General features: G+C 44.6%; 1 protein-coding gene across 2 annotated transcripts in view; it reads right to left on the bottom strand.

The window, feature by feature from the left end:
* Window positions 1-5,965: 5,965 nt before the first annotated feature.
* The window catches only part of sema4c (sema domain, immunoglobulin domain (Ig), transmembrane domain (TM) and short cytoplasmic domain, (semaphorin) 4C), a 70,034-nt gene continuing 58,935 nt past the window's right edge, over window positions 5,966-17,064 (bottom strand). For both annotated transcript variants that reach the window (XM_078285419.1, XM_078285420.1), the window contains 7 exons: window positions 16,832-17,007; window positions 14,022-14,166; window positions 12,750-12,963; window positions 9,451-9,566; window positions 8,043-8,200; window positions 7,108-7,199; window positions 5,966-6,861 (listed from right to left, as the gene is read on the bottom strand). In XM_078285419.1, the coding sequence (XP_078141545.1) occupies window positions 5,966-6,861; window positions 7,108-7,199; window positions 8,043-8,200; window positions 9,451-9,566; window positions 12,750-12,963; window positions 14,022-14,166; window positions 16,832-17,007 (1,797 nt within the window). The remainder of the gene's footprint in view (window positions 6,862-7,107; window positions 7,200-8,042; window positions 8,201-9,450; window positions 9,567-12,749; window positions 12,964-14,021; window positions 14,167-16,831; window positions 17,008-17,064) is intronic.

The following is a 17,064-nucleotide window of genomic DNA, read 5'->3' as shown; positions in this document are numbered from 1 at the left end:
AGGATCAGCACTAGATAGATACAGTAGGTAGATAGATAGATGGATAGATAGATAGATGATAGATAGATAGATAGATAGATAGATAGATAGATAGATAGATAGATAGATAGGCTTCCATTCATGACATCTAACAAATTCCTAACATCTTTTAACAAATAAGGCTTCCTATGATATTTATAGTATATACACCATTGTGGGGAGGGAAGGTAAAAGAACTACACATCATAAAATTATGTGGGAGGCAGCAGTTTAAAAAATAGAGAAGCAGGCTTGTGAATGTACTGTGGCTGGTTTGAATCCCCAGACCAGCTGATGAGGTCTGGATATGGGAACATGCAAAAAGAAACACACTTCGCTCTCATAAAATCCACAAACTTGGTTGATTGATTGATGTGCCCCTCTGTTAAAATCCTTTCCCCTTTGATATAAATTAATACTAAGCAAACGCCGCTCCAAAGCCCAGATGCATGAATGGAACAAGCTTGGAAAATCAATCATTTTGATGTTTTGGAGTCAAAACAAAAAAAAAAGAAAAAATACAGCATTTTTTCAAGTGATACAGCTGGACTGGAAGCATAACTTGTTCCCTCGACTGTAACGGGGCCCCATCTGCTGCTGGCAGTCTTAAAACCAAACAGCTGGAGCTCCGCTGCATCCCTCTCTCAGTCTGTTGGTTCACAGCTGACCTGATACTCAAAGTTGAAACTCCCAATCTGTCAGCCAGACAGGTAGCTATCAGCACCTCTCAAAGAGGGTTCGCTGTGTAGGAGGTTATGTGGGGTGACGTATCTCACTGATTGGTTTAAACACACATAATAGGGATGTGGGTGTGGGCCACAGAGGGAGAGAGGGAGTAGATGTGCTTTCCTTCCTTCGCTGTTTTTCTTGTTTTATAATAGTGATGTTGTGATAAATAAAACGATGAATAAACTATGATGTCCAGTCGGTGGTACTGTAAGGGAAACAGCAAAGTATTCAAATTCAATTATACTTTCAGAAAAGCAATAAATTATGCTCCCCCCCCCCCCCATAAAAGGCCCTATCTTTATGTCAGTTACATCAATTTGATACAACATATGACATACTCTATATCAGCCTAAAAAGTGGGGCCAACTGTGTTTAGGTGGGTTTACCCTCACTACATCCCTGGTTACATTACACACATCCCAAGATAAGGCGTCATTTCCTATTTCCCCCTGCTTTTTCTCTTTCTTACACACACACACACACACCTGCATGTGCAAGTACACGCACACGAACATCACAAACGCACACCTCCTCCTCCTTTCTCTAGTGAGGTTTCGGCGGCTGCGGCCCAGCTGAGTACACTGAGATCAGATGCAGCTCTGAGCCTCTCTCCACAGCTGGGACTGTCTACCACATGAAGCATGTGGCTTCCTCTGTCGACACCAGGCAAAGGCTACGCAAGTCGGTGGAAGCCTGACAGTGCGGTGCAGGCTGGGGGAAATGAAACGGCTCCAGACATTAGGAGAGAACTGGTGAAATAACTCTGTGTACATGAGTTCCACTGCAAAATGAGATATCTACTGTTTGAAAAACTGTGATGCCTACTGTGATGAAATGACTGCTGGCAACTCACTATTCCATATCCGTAACAAAAAATCACTATAATATTCATACCAGTACAGTAATCACTTTACTGTACTTTATGGTATCACTGTGCACTGATAGTTTTACAATAGCCTTCTAACATATATTATAGGATTCCTATAGTTCTTGTGTTGGTTGTTGTGAATCAAGATGTTTCTATATGGGCCTTTTTCATATTAAGGTGTATATTTTCAATTATGCTTCTAAGGGCATGATATTGGGACTGGAATTGGAGTAACTGTACTTTCACTTTTAATTTCTAATATCATAATTTGTGGGATAATGCTCATCAATGGATGGTACAAATACTTTAGGCCATCTAATCTAGAACAATTGATAGTGATTATCCAATGTGCATCTACACCATCACTTTCCATATGTCCAAAGAAACAAACCCACACAATTCGAGTATATCTCTACTTTTATTTGTGTATATATACACATATAAAAAATAAGGACATATGTACAATGATAATAAATATCAACATGTTTGTACAAGCGAAATAAGTTACTTAACATACTTTAAAAACAAACATAAAAGATCAATAACCGACAAGCAAAAATGGAGCAAAAATAAAATGATAATAGAATAATACAAATCATAACAGCAAAAAAACAGCAGAACTTAAAGCCTTGTGTGAGAGAAATTGTTACGGGCAAAACAAACATGTAAGAACTGAGCAGATGCACAATAAATGCACATAAAGTACAGCACACATGCATTTTTTTTTTCCAAGCTTGAAACCTGTATCCCTTTGAAAATGTTTTTCTTTTTTTTTTGTAAGATGTAATACTAATAGAAAAGGCCTAATTGTACAAAGAAAATATCTGAAGATATAATGAAGTACCAATGTAAAGAGCTGATGCATTTTAGATTTCCGCTTCAGGGAAGTTTTCAGGGCTACTAAAGCAGAAATAAAACTAGGAAGTGGACACATTCTATCTCTGATCTGCTTTAAATCAGCGGCTACTTATTTGGTTTTCGGGAGGCTGCCTGATTCGGTAAAGTTCAAAGTTTTGGTAAATTATGCAGCCTTTCATAAAGCGAGGGAATCAGGGATCGGGTCCGGCAGATCGCTACTGACATGTAAACAGGAAGCAAACAGGAAGTTCATCAGCCTCAAGCTTTTTTTTTTTTTTCTTCTTCTTGCTCTTGAGGGGGAAAAAAAAAATCAAGCCGAAGTTAAAATATGCAGAGAAGTTGCAGACGTCAGCTCAGTGTTGCAAAGTGGACGGACTGCTGAGACTTAAATATCGATCTGGAATCAAATAAAATTAAATTAAGTGTTTCAAAGAAAAAGCAACTGCAGTCTACTTTGGCTTATCCGAAAGGTGAAGAGGCACGGCAAAAGTAAACATGTCGAGATGCAGCCATGGATTCCTGTACAACTTTTGAACCGTAAAATCAGACATTTTCTTTTGTTTTTTTGTTGTTGTTTTTTTTTTCAAAGAGAACATTAGTGTCTGTGAAAGTCCAAAAAATGCTGCACTTCTACAAGGATGATCATATCAAAGATGTACAGTCCACTTGCAGAGGATCATGCAACACTAGTATGGGAGTGCTGATGGCCAAGTACCTCTTCAACCTTGGGATCATTTCAATATTCTACATCTCCTTCAGCTGTCTGTACATGGTGGGGCAAAAAAAAGGTATTTTCGTCCTCCCCTTCCCTCCTGCTGTGCTCCTCTGGTCCCGACAGACACGTCCCAAAAAACAAAAGCCACCCCTGATGGACAAAGCACAGGAAGAGGACGAAGGAGAGGTTAGTGGCGGCAAACTTTGTTCTGTGTCGGTTTGCTTCGGGAGCCAAACCGCGTTCAGAACGATACAAGTGAGGCACAATATGACTTAACATCGCTTTCATGTGTAGCGTTAGCGCTATTTCATTGGCAGAGGAAAATCCTGAAGATAAATCAGGAGATAAGGTGTGTCCCTGGTGTATCATTGGCTCCGGTGCTCCATGCTAACACTTTAGCATACAGTATAGCAGGATAGTAGGCAACTAGCATTATCTAAAAACTGAGAAAATGAGAACTTGTTGCAGCTCTAAAGATAAATGCTGAGTAATCTTACATGATATACGGCTAGGTCTGTTAGTTGTGTGTAGGAGATTGGTAAAATTTCCATAAAATATGATACAGAAACTAGCCCTACTTTCCCCGTTTCCATAGGAAGTGAAGGTGGTGGCGGCAGGAGACTGTGTACAGCTAAAAATCACTGAGCAGCGGATGAATACATGGTTGCTCACCTTAAGTAGTTCCAAAAATAAACCTGGCTACATCAGCTACATTGAGTAAATAATTATTTTTTTTAATTCATGACACAGGTACAGGCCATATTATAAAACTATTTACAAGTTTTTATTCCTAGAAGGTCAGTCTTCCTACTGTTGCTAATGCTAGTGGCCTGCTATCATTCAACATAGTGTATGCTAAAGTGTTAGCATGGAGCACCAGAGCCACTGGGGACACATGGATGATTTTGGTGTCATTTGACAGGTAAGTTGACCAAAGAGACTTTTCCTTTAAGTCAAAGGAATAAACCAATTTATTCTTAATACTAGTCTCAGCATGGAAGCCAAGAGGCTAAAATAGAAATCGTTAAAGGCAAGGACTTTGTTTGAATCTGTCTGTGTGAATGTAATTAAGTGGAACAATACCTCTGACAGGTTCACGGCTGCTCCCCGCCTGGAGCCATTGTCAACAGGGCAGCAATCAGTCTGTCTGTCTGGCCATTTCTCCATCAACACAGGCAGTGTATGTGTGTGCATATGTGTGTGTATGTGCAATGTATGTGTGTGTGTGTGTTTTACAGTGCTCTTCCGTTCCTCTGTATCTGTCCACAGTAGCCCCAGGTCAGTCTCTGGGCGTCGGTAAGAGGGAGGGGGTTTCAAGGGGTTTAAGGGTGTGTCAGAGACACATTGTAGTCCAGGATTGGTTGGCATTCAGAGGGATGTGAGTGTGGGGCAGGGCGGGGCGGGGGGGTTTCCTTCTTGGCAGTGCAAGCTACCACCCTCACCAAACACAAAAAAATATAATGCACTTATTGAGACATCCACAGCGGTCGCAACAGTGAGGGTTCACCTACATTCTCCGTGCCTAATGCCTTCATGTCAACTTCAATTTGGAATTAAGTGTGCAGTTATTGGCCTGCATCTTAAGAGTTGAATGCAAATCACCATTTTTTTCCCCATGGAGAGGAATAAATGTCCAAATGGGCTGAACCAAAACAGACAAATATCTATTACGCACTGTGACGCTAATAAATGTGGTTTGGAGTGCACTTGTAATATATTGGACGTGAAGGTGCGTTTGAAGGTTAGTGTGCAGGGCTAAGTGAGGAATGTAAGTGCTTGCCCTCACATTCTCATTCACAGAGGGGAGCCGTTAGCCACTGATCACCGTTTGAACACTGCTGTAGTCCGTAAGACATAGAAAAAGAACAACTAGAAATGTCTTAATTCAAACCAACCATCACAACAAATGAAAGCGGAAGGGGTCGAGGACTTTCTCCTGGGGGGGTAAATACGACGTGGGAAAAAAAAAAATACAAATCGAGCAGAGAAAGTCTTGAGAGATTGTCCTTCATTCAAACCCCCCTTGCGTCTTTCACTCCAAGTTCACTTCATTTTCATTTCACTTTCTCTCTCTCTCTCTCTGTCTCTCTCTCTCTCCTCTCCTTTCTGTCCTGCGACGGGGACATGATTGTCGTCTTGCTTCGAAATTAATTAGTCTTTTTATACCTCTCTCACACTCTTGGCTCACAAATACAAAAGGGGAAGACGCGCTTCCGGTTTTAAGTGCAGTAAGCTCAAAAAGTCTCAAAGGAACAGAAGGACAGCAAGTCAGTTTGATATTTCCAGTCAGTCGCACTTGCCATTCGTCATTGGTTTCAGCGCAGAGGCCAAGAACCTTAATTGGTCCACTCAACATAAAAGAGATGTGCCCTTCAGAAAACAAGTGACGCCATTTGTTTGACTTCCATGTTTGAGGTGTTCTCCTCTGCGTTCAGTATGCCTTTTTAAATACATAATTTACACAAGTGGCGATTGCACAGTGGAAGCAGAGAGAAGTTGAAACCATAACTGCATGGTAACCCAGAACACAATAATTACAGGAGTGTGTGTCGGTGAACACGATGTGTGAGTGCGTGTATTTAACATGCTGTATGTGCTATAAATGTCTACAGAGTCACAGAGTGAGCCAAACAGGCATTGGCAGAGAGAGAGAGCGCATGGGGAATTGAGAGAGCGTCGCCGAAAGAGAGAGAGAGCGGGCGTCCTCGAAAGGAAGGAGGTAGGTTGGTTGTTTTGTTTTTCCAACTCGGGGAATGGAGGAGGAGGAGGAGGAGGGCCTAGACGGACGACTCCTCGGGGTTGGCGTCGGGCAGCACGCTCCTCTGCTGCAGCGTGCGCCTCAGCTCCTCCTTGAAGGGGCTGGAGTAGTCGTTCCCGCCCCCGCCCAGCCCCGCCAGCCCGCCGCCCCCAGCGCCAGCCCCGCTAGCCCTCTCCTCCCCTGCCGCGCTCAGGTTGAGGCGGATGTAGCCGTTGCTACCGGAGCCTCGGATATTGGTGAGGCTGAGGCGGCTGGGGGAGTGGATGGGCTGGCCAGGAATGGCGCTGGGCGACGCCGTGCTGCTCACACTGCTGGGCCCCAGGGCGTGGCCGGGAACGATCTTCAGCGAGCCGTCCGAGTAGTAGTAGTTGGCGCCCGTCTCCCAGAAGCGGTCCTCGTCGCTGGGCATCTTGCTGGGCACGAAGGTGGGCGGCTCCTTGGGCAGGGTGATGGGGTAGACCAGGGTGCTCTCCAGGGGCTTCATGTCGGCCCCCTTGCCCAAAGCCAGCTTCAGCCTCCTCCGCAGGTAGAGCGCTGCCACCAGCAGCAGAAGACAGGCCGCCCCCAGGGTGATGACCAGCACCCAGAACAGCCCCATGCTGCCGTCCGGGGCGCGGGCCTCCATGAAGACCGGAGCGCTGGCCACTACGGCCACTTGGTAGCGCTCCGTCTGGAACTTGACGCCCTGCTCCTCGGAGTAGCAGATGTAGCGGCCCGCCTGCATCTGGCCCGCCTCGGGGACCACCAGGGCCTTGAGGGTGCGGTCGAAGCGCGGCCCGCCGGCCTCGGGGTCGCCCAGCTGGAGCTCGCGGTCGTTGAGGACCCAGCAGGGCTGGGCCAGGTTGGACACCAGCTGGCAAGGCAGCACCATGTCCGACCCCACCACCACCGTCACGTTACGGAGACGAGAGTGCTCTGCAGAGGGTGGAGGGAAAGAGTAGACAGGAGAGAGGGCAAGTGTCAACCGTAATAATTCTCATTCACATTCTCCTCCGACCCAACTCTCCTCCACTTAATTCAATTTATTCAGCTCAATCCAAATTTATTCACTCATTCCACTTCAAGTTCATTCTGTTTCCCACTCCTTGCTGCTGACCGGCCCCATGCACCGACACTCAAAGCCCACAAGGGGCCACTAGTGAGGCGTGGCCCTGTACTCACCGGGGCTGGGGATGGAGACGGGCTTGTCGAACTTGGCTTTACCCCGGCTGAACCTCTCCAGCATGAGGTCCTGTGACAGCGAGGAGGTGGGCCTTGGGGAACAGAGCAGAGCGCAGAGCTGAGGATTAATAATGGTCTCTCCTCACTGGAATGCAGGGACATTTCCACAGCAAGTACTACGGACTGCACCGGCCCATTGAGTACGAAGGTGGATAGAGAGAGGGAGAGGGAGAGGAGTGTGTGTGTGTGTGTGTGTGTGTGTGTGTGTGTGTGTGTGTGTATTCACAGTTTGTGTGTATATGTAATAGTAATAATACTCATACATTTTATCTATAGAGCACTTATCAAAACAAAAATATACAAGATAAACACAAGATAAATACAAATATCAGCAATGAATAAAAATGTCTATGTGTATACAATTAGACAGATGTATTGGCCTTTTATTAAAAATCAGATATCGCCCAGTCAATGTTGTCTACCTCCGATATGATGGAGGTTCCTCCCTGACCGCAGCTAGTCAATATGCTTTTATGATTATATTTATATCAGATGGCTGAGCAGAGAAATCTTTCCGGTGTGGTGTGGGAAGGATTTTACTCAAGAGTCTGTAAAACCTGCAGTGAAACCTGCCTCACTCTGCTGCTAACCCACCTAAAAGAAAAGAGTCTCAATGGAGAGTTTTAGTGTCCTATGATGGTCTAACTGCTGTGTCAGAGGCTTTTCCACCCGGACAAGAATACAATTCTGGGGGAAATACTGAAATCTTTATGTGTTTGTATGTTTTTTGGCATGAAAATTTGAAGACAGTGAATACAATATTGGCTATCAGCTGCTTGCCTTCAAAAACATCAGTATTGGCCTTCAAAAACCCGTATCGGTCTAAATCTAGTGTACGATGTGAATGCATGGGTGCTTATATGTGCCACGCTCACCCGCGGTGGAGGTCGATGCGGACGCAGGCCCGACCCTCGCTGTCCCAGGCGCAGTAGGGGTCCCGGGACAGCAGACAGTCTGGCTGAGACTGATAGCGGCTGCAGTTGGCCAAGGGCAGCTGGAGAACCTCCGAACGAGAGCCAATGTACAAATACTTCTACAGAGAGAGAGATAGAGGGAGAGGGAGAGGGAGCAAGAGAGAGGGGAAGAGGACAAAGAACAGACCCAGCCGTGCATCCATCCAGAGACAGAAACCAGAGAGAGATGAAAAACAAGAAGAAAGATAAACAGAGAGAGAGAGAGAGAGAGAAAGAATGACTCAGTGAGGGGTTAGAGGAGATAATGGGATAATCACTCTCAATTACAATAACATTGTGGTTCCTCCCCTCCCAATCCAATCTGGATTGCGCTCTTTTCGCAAAAGCTGTTATAAAATGTCTGGCCCCGGCTAAGCCAGCATTAATGAGATAAGCATTGGGCTTTGGGGCTGGGGACGCCCAGTCAAAACAGCATCGATAGGCAGACATGCCAGCGGAGCCATGGGGACGGGGCCATCGCCAGCAGAGTGGCTCATCCGACAGGGCACAGAGATTGGGAAAACAACAGGGGCAGAGGTTCAATTCCCCGCTGCGGTGAAGGATTGTAATTACTGTTATTGTGAAAGGGGGTTTTGGATTCATGAGGCTGCACCTGATCTCGAAAAGGGCACTGTTGATAAAAACGTTTGCTGAACCGGTGGCACCGCACAGACTGCCTGCCTATTCTCGATGGACGTGTGATTCTAAGTGTCTGGAATAAAGGGTATTAACAGAAGAACAGAAGACAAATTCCCACTGTTATCGCTGAATACCAATGAACAAGTGATGCAACGCTCAAGCAACCTTCAAGGGATCACAAAAACTTGTCTGTGTCTTTCCAGGGATATGATATGATAATCTACATCACCGTGCTACATGGGGTGGCCGGGCGGTATAAAGTGCTGGATTAAAGCTACAGGGGTGGGTTCAATTTCCACCACTGTCAAAGAACTTTTTCCTCCATGGGGATCTCACTAGAGATCCATGAAGATAATATGCGCATCGCTATGTTTTACTCCGAGTGAACGGTACTCGGAACAGTCTGAAGCCCAAATTCAAATCATCCAGTAGAGGAAGGAGAGGAAGGGGTGTGATGGTGTATGCAATCACCTCTGCATCAATTTGGCCTGTCTGCCAAAGGCAGGCCAAAGACAAATTTTGCATGTCATTAACATACAAAACTTGTCCTGAGAGAGATTGATGGACTGAAATGCCAACACAAGAAATTGGTGCAGAGGTGACTTCCTTCTTTATCTTGATGAAAACATTAGACTCCCTTTAGAAATGAATGGAAGTAGTGTCTTAAAAATAAAAACCATCATTTCCTTACCTTGGAGTGGGAGATGGTGAGGCTGTCCACCGGCTGGGCCGTCTCAAACAGCTGGATCTCCTCTATCACGTGGGCCTCGGAGCCCAGGATCACCACCCTCTGCAGCCAGCCCTCCGCTGCAGGACACAGAGCAGGGAGAGGAAGGAGGCTTCAGTTCACTCCACTTGTGTTCTGTTCAGTAAAACTTCCAATTCAAGTTCACTTCAATTCAGTTCACTGCAATGCAGCAGACTGTATTCATCCCCTGAGGGCAATTTCCATGCTGTGTATAAAAAATACATTTTGAAACGGATAGCTCCGGCTCTCAGCTCTGATTGGCTGAGCCGCGTTCAAAGCCGTTGCAAAATACCTAATAAATACACACCTTGACAGCATAACAGTTCATTTAAATATTAATGATATGATGTGATAATATATGAACCCACACCTGGGACTGCATAGCAGTTCATTTAAATATTAATGATATGCTATTATAATATATTAACACACACCTGTGACTGCATAGCAGTTCATTTAAATATTCATGATATAATAATAATATATTAACACACACCTGCGACTGCATAACAGTTCATTTAAATATTAATGCTATAATATATTAATACCCACCTGTGACTACATAGCAGTTCATTTAAATATTAATGATATATTATAATATATAAACACACACTTTGATGGCATATCAGTTCATGCTCTAGCCAAATATCACTCATACCGCTACTTTGCAACCACTTTTTTTTAACTATTGTTAGCTATTATTAGCTACTATTCAATGTTGCTTGTTGGAAAATAGCATTTGACTTAAAAAAGATTTGTGTTCTTTTTTTTATTATAATGGTGTGTTACTGCCATTTAGTATTAAGCCTTGGCTTCACGTCGTGCCTAACAATACCTCTTAGCTGGTCTAAAACCACTGTAAAGCCTCTCATGGCTTACTGCTTAAATATAGATAACGCTATACATAAAAGCACTAATCTCCATAGAAACAAAATCTCAGCTTACTTTGGATACATAACTAAATGATAATAAATGGATGCCTGGAACAGTATGCCTGCAAGTTTCATCAAGTAAAATGTCAGAATATTTAAGACCTTTTTAATGCCAGATGGATTGAAATATCACGCCACTTGTGCAACAGAAAAAGGCGTGAAAAGGAAAAACAACTTATCAGGATCTATCTATCTATCAGGATAGAGGTTTGCATTACCGGGCTGACTCCAGCTCACAGAGGAACATTTTAAAGCTGAGTTTAAGACTTAAAATGCTATGCAAAGACCTTTAAATGCCTTGAAATGAGGTGGCATCACCTAAGACATGTGAGGACTCTGTCAGGACCTGCAGGCGAGCTGGTTAAGTGCGGTGCATGGGGAACTGATGCTGGAGGAGGAAGAGGAAGAGGAAGAGCTAGATCCTGTGCTCCTTTCATGTAGGGCATTGTGAACAAGGTTAGATCCCCCGTGATGAAAGGCGTTTGAGGCACAGCTGGTGGGGTGACCTTGATTTGGGAGTGTGTGTGTGTGTGTATGTGTGTGCCCATGCAGTGGTGTTATGTGCTGATATGTGCTTTCTCTACCCCCTTCGCTAGCCCTCACGACTAAGAGACTGTCACGGATAATATGAAAGGCTAACCCGGTAGCCGTCGGGAGGCTAGGAGGAAGGGAATACACACACACACACGCACACACGCACACACACGCATAGCAAGCAGCAGGCATATCATCACACTCGCCTCTCGCGGCGTCAGGGACCAGTGTCGGCTAATCCCTCAATCCTGTAGCCTGGCTTTTTGAAAAACGCTCTCGACAAGCGCCCTCTCTCTCTTTCACTCTTCACATCAGCTGTCGCTCTGCTGCAGCTAATAGCTAATCAAGCCCGCAGCCCAATTGGCACTATGAGTGTGTGTCTGCCAAGGGCCCTGTTGAGTTTGTGCTGTGAAGCACGACAAGCGGGGATGACTGCACTTGGCTCAGGGAATTTGCGTGTATCCGCGTGTATCTGCATGTGTGTGCGCGTGCGCGTCCCTGTGCGAGTGTGTGTCGCTGTACGTGTGTCCATGTGTGTGTGCGATGCTGGCAAGCAGAGAAGCCCTGAGTCCGCTGTTGTCACACTGTCAGTTGCCACAGTCACTCTGCCACTGCAGTGATCTGAATGGTAAGTAGCTCAGTCTCTCTCCATTCATGAGATGGGCTGCATTCAAATTCACATGCCCTGGAATCCACTGTCAGATTTGTGTTATTCAGGATTAAGGCTCTGGGAGGGCTGGCTGATTTTATATCCGTGCCAAAACAGAACATGTGCATATGGGCCCAATGGCTATTGACTACAGAGATTAATTAAGCTGTGCATACATACACATTTCCTTTGATGCATGAAGATGGATCCCAGCATGCAAATAAAGTCCTTAATTGAAACCCAGCTGAAGCCGGTCCAGATGGCATGTTGTTCCGTGCCGCCCCGCCCCGCCCCAACGCCAGTACCTGTCCTTATCTCCTGCCACGGCCTGAAAACGCTCATCTCTTCCAGAAACACTAAGTACCCCCCCCCCCCCCCACACACTCCCCACTCCCCACCCACACACACACACACGCACACACACACACACACACCTCCCCCTCGCCTGCGTCTTCTTCCTCTGCTCTGAAGATGCTGCAGTCTTGTTTTTGTTTGTTTGCTGCCTGACTTATCTAACACTGCTCTATCCTGCATGATTATTCTAGGGGAACATTTTGTTGCGTCTGCTGTCTGGGTGCTGTGACCTCTGACCCTTGACCTCCTTACTATTAGTCGCTTGTAATGTTGTAATGTAGGAATTTAAGCTCATAATATGGTATTGAATGTAAGATAAGATGAAATGTGACTGAGTTGCAATAGTTGAACTAGTAGTAAGTGGAAAGAATGAAAAGTATTAAAGGTATGAATTACAGCAGGTATGCAGGGTGTGCGAATTAACAGCAGTAGAGCATAATAACACAAAGAAATGAATGGAAAATACACGTTACGAAGATATAAAAAGGTTATGAAACTAATGCAGTATGAAAATTAATGGAAATATCGAGATATATGCAATATATAACGGGAGGAAATATGAGTATATGAAGGAAAAAATGTAAATTTATATCACATATACAGGAAGTATTTGCATTAAAAATTAGTAGGGTTCGACTAATTTGGGTTTTTGAAGTCCGAACAATACCGATATTTTTGGATTGAACATGCCGATAGCCGATATTTTGCACCGATATTCAGTTTTGTTAAATTTGACCGATTTGCATTTCCGTTAACCCTCATGTAAACTGTACCTGTGCCGATGAAGAGCATGTTGTACGGCCGCTGGTCCAGGGCGTTGACCCGGTCCACCGCCAGCCGGGTGAAGTTGACGCCCTTGGTGAGCAGCAGGGGGCGAGCCAGAGCCTTGTCCTCCATCAACGGGTGCTTCTTGGCAAAGTTGAGCGTGGCGTCAGGCAGCTGCAGAGAGCTGTTATAACCATTCTCCCTGTCTGAGTTGGTTATACACTGCAGCATAGAGAGAGAGTGGAGAGAGAGAGAGAGAGGGAGAGAGAGAGGGAGGGAGAGGGAGGGAGGGTGGGAAGGAGGACAGGGAGGGAGAGAGAGAGAGAGAGGAGTAAGAGGGAGGTAGGGAGTGAGGGATGTTGAGGAAAGAAGAAAGGAATGGAGGAAAGGAAGGAGGGAAGAGCGAGACAGAGTCAGTAAGAGAAAGAGAGGTGAGAGGAGGGAAGAAAGAGAATGAGGGGTGGGGGAAGGAGGGAAGGGGGAGAGTGAGAGATAGAGAAAGATAGAGAGAAAGTGGAAGGAATGGAGGAGAGGAAGGAGGGACGAGGGAGAGAGAGGGAGAGAAAGGTAGAGAGCGGGAGGGAGAAGCAGGAAGAGAAGGAGGGAATAAGGAGAGAGAGAAAGAGGAAGAGGAGGAAACTTGTTAGCTGCAGCTGGGACAGGCTGGCATGGCTTGTTGGCTCAGATGACTCCCCTCCCCTCCCTTCCCTCCCTCCCTCCGTTCTCCTCCTCTCTTTTTCTGCCGTTCTTTCACCGCTCTCTCACTCGCTCCTCCTCCTCCTCCACGCTCCTCCGCCCGCCACCGTACCCTTTCCTCTCCTTCCTCTCCTTTCGTCTTGCATCATTTCGTTCTCTCCTTTTCTTTTCTTGCCGTGCCAGCTTTTTCTCCTTTCCGCCTCCATCGCATCTCTTCCTCCCTCCCTTATTATCCCTCCATCCCTTCTCCTCCCCTTGATCCCTCCTTCTGTGATGCAATGATGGATACAAAGGCGGGCAAACAAACAACTTGATATTTTTAGAACAGTAATGATTTTGCTTTTATTCGTTTGAAAAAACCCTATTTCCCTGCAACTTAGAGCCGTCTGATAATACTATAAAGTATACTATGGATTTACTGTAAGTCTCTATATTAGAGTTCCACTAATATGGGGTTTTCAAGCCTGATACAGATATTTTTCGGATTGATATGGACTCATATTTTGTGCCAATATTCAACATTTTTAAATTTGACCATGTTCATGCCCCAAATTCAGTGTTTCCTAGCTTTCCCAGTGTCTCACCGATCCAGGCCGTGGGACGGGGACGGCGCCGGTGTAGCGCCCCCACCTCTGGGACACCTCCCTGTACTCCTTGTAGGAGCCTTCAAACACCTTCTTCACGTCGCCAATCTGGTACTGGCACACCGCCGACACGTCCACGTCGCCCCTGGAACAAGACGGGGGAATCAGTGATGTGCAAGAGCAAGAAATTACACTTTAATAGTCTTGGGGAAAAATTGAAAAATGGAATAAAATGTAAGGATGTGAGATATGTGCTGTATGAGATGAAATGTATGAAAATGTCAAGCCATATGTAGCATATAGCACATTAGGAGGATATTAGAATATGAAGGAAACAGTCATGTTTGCATTTACATTTTTATAGATGGCCTTACATACAGTATATACAGACTGTCAAGATATGCAGATGTGAATTAAAAAAACTATTCACCTTAGCAAATATATTCAGTATTGATTAATTATACTAGAAATATGTAATCAAACACACTGCATCATATCCGTCATATCAGAAGTATGAGGTTGATTCTTAATAAAAAGCCAATCCTCAGAATCAAGAATGGAACTTCTGCACACTTAGATCTATGCAAATTTTCATTTAATAAAGTGCAAGCTGTCGGTCAAACAAGAACTTCTTCTTCAAGGCAAACCAGGCAGGCCAATAATACAGGGCCAATATCAGCCCCACATATCGCCCTGATCCCACTGCATACACTATCCTCTATTCAATGAGTTGAATGACTCAGCGCAGACACTTCCCCACTACACTGTTTCTGCAGTGTGAAGCAGCTTAATGTACAAGTAATACACTTCCTGCGCAGGCCACTGAATTGAGGCAGTTGGTGATGTGAATCGGGAAATGCGTTTCATTTAATGGTAGGGTTGGGGGTGTGGGATCTTCTTTTTTTTTCATCCCGGGATCCAAACCGGGACTAAAATTGCACATTAAACGATACCAGCGCTCCTCACCTCACAACTGGCTTTGATTACATGTTCGTTCATTGGAGTGGAGACATTTTCCTGCACTCAAATTGACTGACTGAGCTGTTGATACAAAGACTGACAGTATATCACAGCTAAATGTGAGTTTTTGCAGCAGTAAAAGAGTTATTTACGCTGTAATATTTGTAAAGAGACATGTACTTTGAGTTGTATGAAAGATACAAAATCCATATTTTTTTTATGTATAAGCCAAACCTAAAATCTGTATGGCCAAAGTCACGATGCTGTAAAGTATTATTATCAGCCTTCTTTGAGTCAGACCAGACTATAGGGAAAATGCCTGTATTCTCTGTAACATGAGACAACTCGATGTACAAGTAATGCACTTCAGGACAGTAGGATGATAATGGAGTTAGAAAGTGACAAATGTTCCTAATTTACAGTCTTAATTCTGTTACTTATTGGAACATTCATTATGTGCTTCATCTGTAGGCATCTGGCGCTTGGATTCGCTGCTCCAAATTCAAATTAAGAGCGCTGTCAAATGTCAGTGTTTTTGTTCTTGACACAAGCGAACAGCGAAGGAGATTTCACATCCATTCATTCATATAACCTGATTTGTCTTGTGAGGGAAGTGCTTTCTGAGACTGAAGCTGTATACTTAATGTGCAGCGGGGACACGTCAAACCCGAGGACAATGCCGATGTCCTGGGAAGTTAAAAAGCTCGTCTATTCAGTCAGATTATGGCCTGAACTTCATCATTTACATAATGTCCAATTATCTTAATGTTATCTTTATCAAAGCCAGAGGGCTTTAAGGAATCCCCAGTGAGGCACACAGAGAAAAAAGGATTCTGCGTTTTTTTTTTTTATCAGCAGTAGGAACTCTGGATCAAGAAAAAAATCCTTGAAGTTCAAAAGCTGGTTCCATTTGTGATATGATATCTTATTGAAGAACACAAAAGACTCACATGAAAGAGCATTGCCCCGAGAAAGAGAAAGAGTGAGTCTCCAACTTTCCTGCCTATAAAAACCTCCTGTCCTCGCTGCTATTTCAGTGTTGGGTGGTAACGAGTAACATGGTAATCAGAACTCAAGAATAAATTGTTACTTTTGTCGTTGCCCCTTCTAATCATCAGATTGTCATCGACTTATCCAAAACTCTATCCCACCCCAGTTAGTTTTCTTTATGTTTAGTCATTGTCTTCTGCTGCACTAAGCTAGCTTAGATGAAAAATGGCAGGAAAGTTTATTTTCTCTGTCTGGAAGTGTTTCCACTACTTGGATCAAGCTAAAGGATGACACAAGAGAGGTCATTTTGGGGGTGTAACAGAAAAATAATGTAACTACTGGTGTAATGAATTACTGCTCCCAAGGAGTAATTAGTAAAGTAATAATATTGCTTTTGAAATGAGTAGCGAGTAATGAGTATATATTACTAGTTTGGATAACAAGTCCAACACTACAGCTACAGTATCGTGCTGATATTTACTATGGAAAACTATCCAAAAGCCTTAAAGTCTTACTATGAAAATTCATTTTCTCCTTGTTTATGTCTTTTTTTGCAGAGGAAATCAGTTGATCGTGCACTGATACTGGTTAGAAAAGGGTTTGAAAGCCTCTGAAACAGCACACTAAAACTCTCCTTTGAAACCCAGGATAATAAATATCATTAGAATAATAAAGCATATTCATGCATACTTGTGCGGAGTCTTATCAAAAAGTCCCATTAGAATTAGTTCAGGATAAGGGTTTCCCATACAAAACAGTGAAGTACTGATCAGTTAAAGGAGAATATGTAATCAAACAAACTGCATCATATCCATCATATCAGGGGTGGACGACACTGGCTGGCCGACCGCCCGACTCACCACTGGGCGTGGAAGATGCCGTAGAAGGTGGTCCCCCTCCAGTCCTGCCCCGGCAGCGTGAACACGGCCCGCAGGTTGTTGAAGGCCACGTGGCGCTCGGGCAGGGAGCACTCCAGACGGGCCTTCTGGAAGGTGGTCCACTTCTTCTGCAGGGTCCTGGTGCCGCCCAGATCGCCCTGACAGACCACACAGTAGGGTTTATTGGTTAGGGTGCGACTGATAGGGGTTTTTGA

This window comes from Centroberyx gerrardi, chromosome 8 (genome assembly GCF_048128805.1).
Source record: "Centroberyx gerrardi isolate f3 chromosome 8, fCenGer3.hap1.cur.20231027, whole genome shotgun sequence".
NCBI classification, from domain to species: Eukaryota; Metazoa; Chordata; class Actinopteri; order Beryciformes; family Berycidae; genus Centroberyx; species Centroberyx gerrardi.
Note: the sequence above shows the minus strand (reverse complement) of the source record. Positions and strands in the feature narration are given on the sequence as shown.